The 14,009-nt window shown below is 25.4% G+C and overlaps 1 protein-coding gene across 1 annotated transcript; it reads right to left on the minus strand.

Annotated features, from left to right (window-relative positions):
• Positions 1 to 6,317: 6,317 nt before the first annotated feature.
• LOC129963292 (uncharacterized protein KIAA1143 homolog) lies at positions 6,318 to 13,790 on the minus strand. The gene is made up of 3 exons (XM_056077563.1): positions 13,487 to 13,790; positions 9,531 to 9,651; positions 6,318 to 7,582 (listed from the first exon to the last, which is right to left on the minus strand). Exons 1-3 carry the CDS (start codon positions 13,589 to 13,591, stop codon positions 7,386 to 7,388), a joined length of 423 nt encoding a protein of 140 aa, XP_055933538.1. The 5' UTR covers positions 13,592 to 13,790; the 3' UTR covers positions 6,318 to 7,385.
• Between the last annotated feature and the right edge of the window lie 219 nt (positions 13,791 to 14,009).

Consider the following 14,009-nt stretch of genomic DNA (forward strand, 5'->3'; position numbering starts at 1 on the left):
TTTAGACAGATACAAATAATACAGTCTGACAAATCAATCAAAGAACGAATAAAAAGGGTTCTCCCTAGCGCTGTCAGTTAGAGCGTGTTTTCCCTAGTTAATTCGCTTTTTTCACTCTAACATATATATATTCTCTATGATATTTCGTAAAGCAATTCTGCAATAACAATGAATTTGTTATTAAAAGACGATGAAAAAATACTTGCTGAAAACATTTTCATACAGTATAATTTAATAAATGACTTTCGCCCATATCCGTTTTCTAAATATAGTCTAATCAGACTAACACAAAAAATAACAAAACGTGGGGAAAAAAACATAATAGCAGTTTTATTGGCTATAAAGCTGGTTACCAAAAACAGGTTTAAATTTACACCCAATACATTACCAGATAAGGGAGTGGAAGAGAAACGCTAGTTTTTCTTAGTTAATTAGTAGTTACAGTAGCTTAAATTAAAAAAATGTAGACATTAAAAAGCCTATGTAAAGAGTTTATAAACGACAACCTAATTATCTCAGGAGCAAATTTTACGAAAAAAAGTTCATTTATTTATTTAAGCAAAATTTTCGGAATTTAGCTTAAGTATGTGCAATTTAAAAGAGAATATTTTGTTAAAATAAAACCAATATTAATACAATTTTTTAAAACATTTTTGAAACACACGACTTTACTGATTAAAAAAAAGAAAAAAAAAAGAAAAAAAGGGGGGGGGGGTCTTTAAAAAATGCTTAAAAATACTTTTTTTTTTGTTGTTGTTAGAATTCAAAAATTGAACGCAGGGAAAAGAACGCTTTTAAAAATATCGCTCTGCGGCTTCAAATAGTTTTTTAAAATCGTCAACCCTCCTAAATATAGTGATGAAAATAAAATTTTAAAAAATGAAGGGGGAAAAAAAAAGATTATTACTTGTAGCGACTTATTCTCGAAAAAATTAAAGTTCGGCTCACGAGCGTAATAGCCTATCGAAAATAAAACCATGCTTGCTAATTAGGACAAAATGCCGATTTTAAATTTAATTTTCGGCACTTTTTTTGTCTTGAATATTGACTATTTCGATATACCGACATTTGACATCGTAAAGCAACATTTTGAGAACAAAGTTTCAGTTCAGTCCTCAAATTCTGACTGAAATACATAAATTGTAGACATTTTTCGATGACCTCGCTTTTACCAACTAAACCGATTTTCTCAAAAAATAATGCAGGCATTGATTTTAATTTTTTTTAACTAGTTGCACCCTTCTAAATACATTTGCTTAAATCTAATTCCAAAAATTTTGCTAAAATTAAAAAAAAAAAAAAAAAAAAAAAAAAAAGAACATATATTTTTTCAAATTAATTTTTTAAAATTTATCTCTGATGTGATAAAGTTCACATTACATTTTATATCTCATCCATAGATCGTTTAATATCTACAACAATTTCATCCTTCCCTCTGAAGTTAACTACTTTTTATTTCTACTCTATAAATTGGTACTAAAACTTTCATTCTCACGCATTCGATAACATCTGCTTGCAACCAGTTCATTTTTTATAATCAACTTAAACCAATAAAAATGCTGTTCCATACTTTTCTCCAAAATAAAGTACAATACTAATGGCCTAATAATCCGCAATATCCCAAATTTATACTGAAAAGTTTATTTTTTCTCAAATTGTAAAAAAGAAGTTCCAGCACGCATGCGTCAATAGATGGCGCTGCACACCAAAGAGTAGTACCTTCCCTTCGATATTGAATCGATGTAGGTGTACGGAATAAATTCAAATCGACTTAGTAATTTTAAAGGCTGCTTCATTTAATTATAAATATATGAAGAAAAAAATTTCATTCTGAATATCACATTATATTTCTATTTTGAGTTTGAATTTATACAAAAGGTTAAAAAGAACTTATGCAAGATAAACAACATGAGCAAAAATTAATTTTAATTATTTTCACATTAAAACCAACATTCTAAGTCTTTAATTATATAATTTCCATTCACTACACTTCTCTTTCACCACAATGTATCATGTTTCATGCAAATAAAAAAAATGCTTCAAATAAATTTTGTATATAAGTTTTAAAAGAAATGGTATATAAATCTCAAAAAAGCAAATAAATGAACTCACCCCCATAAGCATGCTAGAATTCACCTTTTTTTGCAAACAGAAAGGGGATTTTTCTATAGTAGCAAATATAGTCATATTTAAAGCAAAAAAGAAAAAAAAAATTACAATATTTCAGAAGCAAATTATATTTAAAAGCAATTATATATTCTTTAAAGTGCTACAAGGTCAAGGCACTTGATAATACTTTTAAAACCGTTTTATTTTATTTCATTCTTATAATTAGGGTCCAGTAAACTAAATTTATACTTAAAGGTGAATTCATATTCCTAAAAATAGCTTCAAGGTCAAAATACATGACAACAGCTTTAAAAACGGTTTATTTCATATTTTTAATAACATTTAATCTTTTTTTAGATAAATAAGTAATATTAGTGTTCTTCCTAGTATATTAGGAAACAAAAATGCAGCAATTTATCTCAATGATATAATATCTAAATGCATGAAAAAAACCCAAATTTTTAATCTATTATTTAAATGCATGTGTTAAACATATGTCATAAATTAAAATAGCCCTTTTAAATTAATGACCCAAAACAAATAGAAGAAATTCAACAAAAATTAGAAATATCAATTTACACAATCTGAAAGAAAATGCTTTAAAAGCAATTGGGTAAAATATACTTTTTCTTCAATGTAATTGGAATATCAAATCTAACAGTTTATTTATTTTCAATTAAAATCTCACCATCATGATTCCTCTTAACTTCATATATCATGAAATTTCTAGAACTTAATATTGAGTTTTCAATTGAAAAGGCATTTATTAAACATCTGGAAAAATTAAACCTTGAGAGACAAAAACTTGACAAATTAAACAAACATTATTTAAAAAGGAAACAGGTGAAAATACTAATTTAAAATGATGATTACACCATGAAAATAGTATTAAAAAGTCCAGTTACTATTTAAGAACATTGATTACATTCTAAAATAACAAATAATAGCTATTCCGTTGAATTGGAAACTAAAACAAAAGATTTAAATGTTCTTGAGAAACGGTGCAAAAAAAAAAAAAAATAATTCTGCACTTGTAAATATAAAAAAGAGAGAGAAAGAGAGAGAAAAGAAAAAAAAATTACTGTGCTCTTGATTAATTAACTACTCCTATCATTTAAAAGAACAATTTACTTAAGTAAAAAAAAAAAAAAAAAAAAAAACTAACCACATAGGCATTTATTTACTTTTTGTTGTTAATAATAATGTGCTCTCTGTTCAAAATAATAAAAACTAGATATTTATATTGAAGGGGGGGGGGGTGATGAAATTTTTCTTGATGGAGAAATCGTCACTTCAGGTTCAGAAGTGGAAACAAGTATATATCAAAATTTTTTCACACAGATGGAAAAATTGTTTTACACCTTCAATCACTCAGTTATAATAAAGCAACAACTTATTTACTATTTATTCCTCATGTAGTTCACATAGCATTAATGATTAGGATAGAATTAAGATGAACATGAGTTTTACTATTGTTATGCACATTAGAATCAGATTAGTTTAAGTGAAAACTCTTCCATTTCACTGAAAAATAAGCAGAGTGCAATTTCAAAACCAACAACCAAGTAAAGCAAAGATCCAAGATAAATGATTTTAACTAAATGCAAAGCATAAATTATATCTCTATACATACTTACATACAAGAAAGACAAATAGATACATGATTTTCCCATATATTTTCTTTAATATAATTTTAACTTTAATACAATTAATTAAAAGAAGCTGATAGAAGCATAATCTTATTTGTCAAATAATAGAGAATTTTTATTTTACTTATTTTCCCCCTTTTCAATCTTGGATTCAATTTTTTTTCTCAAATCCACTACTTATAACAATACTAGATCAGAATTTTTAATTAAATTTATTTAATTAAAAATTAATTGATAATTAAGTATTGGAAATACTACTTCGCCATTACTAAAATATAAAATTTGAAAATTCTAACATAATATATCGTAAGAGAAAAATAAAGTCAATTACAAAATTTTATTTTTACAAACAAATTAAATATTGTTTAATTAAAAGAACATTTTGAGATTAACAAATATCAGTGAAGTTTCATACCACTAATTCTAATTTTTATTAATGCAAAATTTTGGCTATAAAGGATCAGATTTTTTTTTTTTTTTTTTTTTTTTCTTTTATCAGTATGGGTTTTTGACATAAAGCACAAAGCTCCCATTACCCATAGCACTCAAACAAATAACTATTCTTCTATTTAGAAAACATTAAACTTCTGCTAAATTTAGGATACTTTATTTAGTTTATATATTATGGTAATACACCAGCCTTTCTTTTTTTTTTCTTTGATTGTGATAGACCATACATAATTTTGAAATTTTTTCATTTATATGACCTGAACAATATGAGTATTTAATAACCAAAAACAGATTCCATTAACCTAAATAAATAATTAATATGAGTTGAAAAATTTAACTGTGACCAGCTGAAAGATGTCTACTTTTTGAAAACAATTTCCAGAGAAACTAAGTGGACCACAAATTTCACATGAAGAAAGATTTCAAAAAATAATGCAAGGGATTATTACAATTCTCATATACTATTCTTAAACTAAAATATTTCTTGTCAGATAATGAAATTACTACAAGAACTATATTGATGTCCATTGCCATTTAATGAAAAAAAAATTATTAATACATAGAATAGATAAAAAAATAAATTATGGATCTAGAAAGATTTTAAACTAGATATAGCCTAACTTGGTTGTACCTAGTTTAAATATTTTCTACATGTCACAAAAGCAATGTGCAAGTATTTCAAATTAAAATGACTTCAAGAATTTAGAAACTAAATTTGAATAAAACAAAATTATTTACGTATAAAAGCAAACAATGTTAACTTTTCGATTTTTTTTTTTTTTTTTGAAGTTTAATAGCAGCAAAAACCATCCCACTGCCTTGTGATAAATAACACTGCAAATTTTCTGATTTATAAAAAAAGAATAAAGAAATAATCAATTTCAAAAAACTAAAAGATATGAAAAAATAAAGAATTCAGGTAATCTAGGAATAGAAGCAAACTGTGAAAAGATTCAAATATGCACGTAAGAGAGAATGGCAAGTTAAACATGCAGATAAATAAATAAAAAGAAAGTTAAGCTATCTCAGCACTGTTAAACAGTAAGAGAAATTTCACTGCGATATAAAACAAAACTTATTTTCAACCTATGAATAAAATATTCTGAGTTCCAGGATTCCATTGGAAATTTTAGATATATATTTCACTGAATTTTTAACTTTGAGAATCTTGTACAAGCATTAATTCTTTTTGACTTACTCCTCTGAAAATGTGTATCTAACAGGACTGCTTACATTCTTTCACTCCTGAAAACCTAAAAAGCTAAATAAAGGATAAAAATGTAAAAAAGTTTCTATTCATGTTTATTTATTAATTAACTCAGTTACATCAAAAAAAAGATTTAATAATTCTAAATGATGATAAATAAATTCAAGTTTTTAACTGTTTCTGATAGGTAATACAAAATCTTTAAATAAAAGTGACAAAACCACTTATTAAAACTAAAACTAATTGTTTTAAAAATTAAATTTCTTATTCTTCCTTTGATGCTCTGTAGTATTAAAGTTGTTATTTTAGTTCTCATTATAATAAAAAATAATATAAATAAATAAATTTAAAAAAAGTAAAAGTACAAACACAAGCCTTCATTTTATAATGAAAAATAATCAAATTAAATTAGATTTACTATTAAAATATTTTGCCTAGAGATATAATCGTATTGCATACATTTATATGAATCATCTGAAGTAATTATTGAAAAGCGGGTTACAAACTAGGCGAATTAAGTCGCTGGACTTAGCTTTAATATTCAAGTTTTTTGATATCTGGTTCATAATTTCAAATTTCATAAATCAAGAACATTTTTCTTTTTCTACCATAAATGATTTTTAATACCAAGAGGATATATGCACATAAGCAATTGGAAATGACAGTTGTTCTTTGCCAATATTTTATTTAATTGCACCAAAAGCATGCTTAATCTAATTTAAAAGAGATGTCTTTGCTTTAATATACTTCTAATATACACTGAATAAAACAAATATTATCATATTCTGATTTTTCTTAAAGTCTGTTTACTTTTTTATATATCATGAAATTGTAAATTTCCATCGAGGTATTTGACCGTAACACTGATAGCAACACAAAATTTTTGAAAAATTCAAGAACAGTCTCATGTGTCTCTTTATTTAAAAAAAAAAAAAACATTATATACAAACTTACAACAAGATACAAATAAATTATTTTTTTAATATGAATGCATGCAAAAACAAATAGATATAAGAAAACTCTTAAAAATAATAAAGTAGCTAAATCTCAGAAAATAGTTTGAAATAAAAGGTATTACAACAAATTATCCAGCTTAATATGGACGAATGGTACGTTAGAAAACTAAAATGCTATATAGGACGAAATTCTATAAATCTGAATATCATTAGGTCCATCCATATAATCAAAAACATCCTTTTGTAAACCAATTTCATTCTAATTGATATATTTGACTTTTTTATACAAACCAGTAATTTTAGGAGCATTGGTTACTGCTCTGTACAATATTTTTTTTAATTAATTCTGAAAAAAGGAATCCATGACCAAAAAGAATTATACAAGATAAATTTTATATCTAAATGAATTGCAGGTAATACAAAATGCATGAATACATGCACACTGTAAAATATATGCACATACATGCACACTTAATTCTTTTAAAAATCATTTCAATTTCTTTTGTTGTTTATTGATAAATAGTAATGCCAATGTGAGAAGGTAACCTAACATGAAAGAACCCAGACTAATAGTTTTTAAAGATGTCTCATGTCTTACCAAAAAAAAAAAGTATTTCTTATCTTATAAAGAAGAATTCTTATCATTATTTTAATAAGGCTGGGCAGTCAAGAGTCTATTGTATTTCCAAAAATATGTAAACAGAGAAGAAATGTTATTAAAGAATGGCACAACCACGTAAGTGATGATTAAAAATGGAACTGGATAAAAAACTTTAATCTGGTTGTTTAAAAAAGACCTGACAAAATACGAATTTCTTAAATTACTGTTAAATGAGGAAAGAGGGATTTTAAAATAAATAATATGTAATAGTTATAATATGCATAAATAAAATGTAATTATAAATATATGTAATAATTGTTTTTAATGTCTTAAATTATTTTTCATTCACCTAAAAGAGTTTTGTAATATTATAATTCAAGTTCAATTTAAAAAATTATTCATATTTATACATATTAATAGTCTTCTTCATCTTCATCCTCATCACCAAATGATAGAAGACTTGTATTCTTCAAACTTTCAGATTTTCCTTTTTGAATATTTATTTTTTTCTGCAGATCATCTTTTTTCTTCGAAGAAAAATCTAATGAATTTTTTTCTTCATTGTCTTTCTTAACAGGCTTTGCAAAAGTTATTTTCTTATTTAGATCAGCTAAAAAAAATTTAAATAAATGATATTCATAATATATATATATATATATATATATTGAATAACAAATACAAATGACTTAACATATTTAACAAAATATTATGAAATCAGCAAAATTATAATTAAACATAACTGGAAAAAAAGTTCTATAAATGAGAAGTGGATGGAAAAGATTTCATAAGTTAAACTATGTGAACAAAGAAAATCTTAAGAAAATTCTGTGTAGAATTATTCCAAATCTTTTCTTTGATTTTTTTAAAGAGTCTCATGCAATAGTTATAGAACTTTTTTCATCTGTAAAAGAATAAAGCAGTATCTTGTAGCACTCAAAAAAAATTACAGATTTAATCCATTAAAGATTATCTTTAGAGCTCTCTATATGGATGTAAAGATTTTAGGTGCTTATGTATAATATTAGCCGCTCTGCTCAAAACATTTGTTCAATCTAATCATTTTTACAGAATGTATCAAATGGTGAGAATGTGTGGTATAATTGTGTATAAATGGTAAGAATTGTGGTATAATTGTGTATAAATGGTAAGAATTGTGGTATAATTGTGTATAAATGGTAAGAATTGTGGTATATTGCTTAAATGTGGTATAACCAAATTCAAGCAATAAGATCACAGAGATACAGACCCAAAAGAAGAGATATTGCATTTTCTCAATTTTTGAAACTTAAAGAACATATTCTATACATCTCTCAGGTTCACTGCCCTTATTTTTTAATATGATGATCCATTCTATGAATAAATTAATCCCCCACCCCCACCTCTGCAAAAAAACATTTCTTAAAAGCAACATAGCTATAAATGAAATTTAAGAATATTTAATAACCATATAATTGATACTTATGAAAATCAATACAACCCATGTGATGAAACATGACTGTGTAAGGTTAGAGTCAATTTATTAAATATTTAATAAATTTAAAAAATACAAAATAATTCACTTAATTTTTTTCTTTATCAGAATTTAAACACTTGTGTATTCTCATAATAACATTTACAAGCTTTCAAATATGAACATAATCTTAAGATTATCCTATAAAAATGGCAGTCATTCATGTAATATTTTAAATCATCATGAGATGCAGGTTATAGAGACACATTATAGGTTTTTCTTTACTAAATGTTTGCATACACAAATAATAGATTCCAAATAATAAATTTTATATCACAATTATAGAAAGAAGTTAATAATCGATGCATATATTTTTAGGGGGATTTTTTTATAGATCATAAAATATTAAAATCAAAAGGAAAATTATGTAAATTAAAATATTCAATTCAAATATTATAAGACATTCATAAATATAATAAGTAGCTATGCATATTAATACAGTTCTAATATCTTGAAAAGGAGATGTTATAACTGGTAGGAAAACTTAAATCTAATTGGTTCGAAATCGAAGGAAGATAACAGAAAATAATAGATATGCCCTAGCAAATGTTTAAAATGGAGCTCATTTTCACCTCTAAGGGAAGAAAAAGAGGCAGTGGCATGTATGACTATGTAATTGTAACAAGTCAGGTCAGAATTCTTAAGCATTTTACTGCCCTTAGAACAGATATTATTCAACAGAAATGCAACATATAAAAAAAACCTTCTAACAAAAAAAAAAAAAAAAAAAAAAAAAAGGATACAATCTAGAAAAGGTTATAAAATTTTTTAAAAAAACATAGTTATTTAGAAACATTTTTTCCCCCAGTAGACGCAGCACCAATGCAAAATTCATAATTTCCTGTTTACCAAGCAAAAATTATGGAGAAAAAAAACTTTGAAAAAGAAAAGATAGTTTTGCACATAAATTTTTCCAAAAACAGTAAAAACAGAATTTTGCAATTCACAGTTAGCATCCTTAAAAGAATAAATATAACAAAAAGTAATAGCAACTACAAAATTAAGACAAAATTTATGTTATTTAATTAAATATGAATCAAATACCAACCTTTGTCAGTGATTTTTTTTGCTTGTTCTTCCGTTAAATCACCTTCATTTAAAACTACAATCACTGGTTTTTCATCATCTCTTTCTTCTTGATCATCATCTTGAAAAGGCCGGATTTCTCTCTAAAATACAAGTTTTACAATACAGATAACTAGTATTAATGTTTTAAATAATCCCTTCAATTACAAATTTATTTACTTAATTCTATCATAAGTGCTAAAATGAGAAAATATATGTAATTTTAAAAATGTCAAAAACAAGATCTTACCTAAAACATCCCTTGCAAAAAAACCCTTTAAATATCTTGTGTATGTATATGTGTAGGAAAGTGGAGATAAAGATTACTATATATCTTGGTGGGAGTTAAGAACTGATAAGATTATACATTTTAAAGCATGCTCTCATTTTTTTAAAAAAGGAAGCCATATTAGCTAGCATGAGTTTATATCTTTTTATAATTCTTTGATATAGCATTATTTTTATAGGAAAATATGAAACTCTTTTTTTCCTCCCCATAAAAGTTCCAAACAATAACAAATGTTGGTCTTGAAAGTTTCATTTTTTTGGAACCCAAGATAAGGAATAAATAGCAATTAAATATTCTTTTTTTAGTTCATAATGAATGAAAATAACAGTAAGAAAAAAAAAATGTTTTGTTTAAAAAGAATTCTACTAATATAAAGTGTAGCAAATTTTAATAGCTGATTAATATCACATCATTCACATAACATTCATAAACTAAGCTTCTGATCTATAATCATGCCTGTAATGATGTAAAAAATCCTTTTTGTTTACCATTAATGATTCAAATAACATTGATCAATAATGAAAAATATATTCTTAGTTTAGAAAAGTTAAAATCTATATAAATTTTCACTATTATGTTATATGCATTAAAATTGTAAAATGAAATAATAAAAATAAACTATATATATGTGTTTGTGTGTGTGTGTAAACACATAATTTTGTAGCAGTTTCATTGCCAAAGATAGAGAGGACACTTTGAATTATTAAGTTCACTTTTATTCCATCCTGGAAGCACAATTTATGTACAAGAATTGCAGACAATAATGTCCGTTCAGCAGTGTGGCACAAGAGCAGAGAGAACGAAAAAATGGAAGAGAGTGAAAATATTTTTCCCAGTGTTTATATATACTATGAGATTATGATAAGGATTTCTTTACATGTGTTGATTTAGGCAAGGGAAATTCAGATATCTTTTAAAAGAATGTGCTTGGCTGAACAATTTTTTTATCCTTTCACTTGGAGTATGGGAACTGCTGACTTAAGCATTTTAACAGAGCTTCTATCGCATTAATTAAATAAAAGACGTGGAATTGGATCAGGAAAGAGAACATTTTAGAATTAAGTTAATATGGGCTAAATTAAAATTACTCTTATATGAGGGAGGAATGAGATAAGGTTTGAGAAAATTAAAATTAATGAGCTTTGCTATCCTTTTTGTTCAATGATTTATGGTTCTGGACATGCCAAACAAGAGTTTTGAAATCTTCATTGGTGCTGCCACATCTTGAAAACTTTTTTCATTCTTACAGTACCACAAAATTAAAAGATATTCTGAAATTCTTTTAAAAAAAATTTTTTTTTAAAGTATCGTCTTTTCTTCTCTAATTATAAATCTCTCCCCAATAATTTGAGCCAATCTTTGAAGAAATAGATTTAAATTGGTTAAAAAGTAAAAAATTACAACTTTTTATACTTTTAAGTTTATTTATTAGGACATCCACAAAATTTAAAGAAGAAAATTGTGATTTCATAAAAACCTATATAATTTCATTTTAATAATGCATTTCTCCATATATTATGATATTTTTAAAATTTTTCAGTTTAAATATTCCATACAACTAATATATAACGATTAAAATTCATGCATTCCAGTACAGAAAAACTAAAAAGAAAACTCATTTCAATTCGTAAGTATTTAATTGTTAAAAAAAAATGACCTTCAAATAGGAGGGGAGGGATGTAAAAATCTGCAAATCAAAGTCACAAGATTTCGACAAATTAATATTATATATATAAGATTTTTGATATTGCTAGTAGTCATAAGAAGACATGAGGAAACATAAAAATTAAGGTATTTTACAAAACTTTCATCTAGTTACACTAATATTTGATCCAGCATTTAAGTGCCTTTTTACTTGAATTTAAACCTATCTCAACTTTTAATATTATTCTCAGCATCACAATAATAAAAAAATAACTTATTTTGTGCATTAAAATCTCACTTTGCAATTACATTATTGTAACTTTAAAACTTTTTAAAAAAATAAAAAAAAATTCAGTACTTACGTTTTAACGCCACCGCAGTGGCATTAATACATAAGTACCAAAAATTCATAGCATATTCATATTATCCACAATTGATTACCTAGTCATCAGTAGCACTTCTTAATAAGAAGTGCTACTGATGAAGATAACATACCTTAGAAATAACATAGTATCAGCAAATTTTTGATACTTAAAAAATTTTTTAATTAATTTCAAAAAATACTTTGAAAAATTATTTAATAGACATTTATTATTGACTAAGTATAAAATAGAAATAATTTTAGTTAAGAAATTACACATTATGCAGACCAAACAAATTAACATTTATTAATTCACATTTTTTTCATTAAATAGCAGGCACTCATGCTAATTTGAAGTCATCATTATTGTATAATATCATAACAAAATCCTGTATACATTTTTATTATGAGAGTGACTCCAGCACTTCTGTATTCATGTTGGAACAAGATAACATTTGGCTCTTTTTTTCTTGTCATGCTAAAAAAAATTTTATTACCTGCATTGCTGCAAGCAAGAATTTAAGTTTTTTTTTTTATTTATTTATTTGTTTTTTAGTTTTCTGTATATATCCATAATTTTATAGTTTTCACCTAATTTCCATAGCAACTATGGAAATTCTGTAGCTTTTGAGAGGAATCCATAGCTATAAAAAGTTTCTGATTGTGCAAATTTTAGTACGAAAGTCTTGACAGACAGAATTTGCGAAAGTGAGCAAACAAGTGATTATTCTTTATATCCACAAAATTTGAAATACACATTAAAATGTAAGCCACTTTTAAATAAGGAATATAACTGAATCTTAAAATTACTTGAAATACCAATGTTGTTGCAATTTGCTAGTAGATTATACATAGAAAATAATCATTTTATATGTAGCTATAATACAAAAATCAAGTCGAATTCAAAGCAGGAAAAAAAATAGAAGGATCAAAAACGGAAATAAATTGAGCAAAACACAAATAAAAAGGACCTTGGGCATCGTATTATCCCTGACTACATTTTACTTTAAAATCATGCTATGCCCTTTTTTTTAGTGTTCTATAAGATTTAATACCCAGAACTTCTATAAATCTCTTAATCCCTTCCCCTTCTGACACTAATATAAACATCTGAAAAAAAATCCAAAGAATTTACAGACAGCCAAAACCATTTCAAATTTATTGTATACATCAAATAATTTTTTTTAAAAGAACTTTTGGTTTTCATAAAAAAAAGAACAAAGTTATAATCTGAAATCAAAGCCCACAATAAATATATATCAAGCAAAATTTTGTTAAAGTTAACATAATACATATAAATTTAAGAAGATCAAAGTTTGTGTGAAACAATTATCATATCATGCATTTGGTAAAAACATTTTTAACACTTTACAGGACAGTCAAACATGTTTCAAATGGTAAAATATTTTATGCTGCATTTTATTTTTTGAGAACAATTATTTTTCCCATCATTAAGTTATGCGACCAGGAAAACGAAGTACCAAAAATAAATTAACTTGGGCTTATGATATTTTACTTCAAAGAAAGGGAAATATTTATGTAATGTTTAAAAGCTAAATAGATGACAGAGAATATAAATGGTTTTATTTTCTGAATTTCGAAGAAAAAAATATATTTTATCAACAGCACAAATAATAAATATTACCTTCGTTTCAACTGTATCAGGCTCTTGATAACCGATTGCATCTTTCATCTTTTTTATGAAGGATGGTTCCGGCGGTTTTGTGTACGATATGCTTCTTTTAGACATAGCTTTAACAGTGAAATAATTTCTGCGCTGTATTAAACGGAACGACTTACAAACATTTCAAGATATTACAGATAAAGGAAATCATCCGATACATAGAGTAGTTTCAAATGACAATTAAAAACTTAGCTTTCTTAAATAATGCGGTAAATAACAACATAACAAGAGTTTAAAAAAACCCTCTCAACTCGCCATACCTCAAAACAACATTTTGCCACCGAAATACCAGGTGGTTCTGAATCTAAAATAAATAAAGTCGTCTTGAAGTTTGGAAGAAGCCAATCATATTTCATTTAAATTAAAATTAACAATTGATTAACGTATATATAGATTATACATATCCGTATATGATAGATTACACAATAGATTATACATATCCGTTAATATAATTACAATTTGAAAAAAAAGAAAAAAGTACAGA

This window comes from Argiope bruennichi, chromosome 3 (genome assembly GCF_947563725.1).
Source record: "Argiope bruennichi chromosome 3, qqArgBrue1.1, whole genome shotgun sequence".
NCBI lineage: Eukaryota > Metazoa > Arthropoda > Arachnida > Araneae > Araneidae > Argiope > Argiope bruennichi.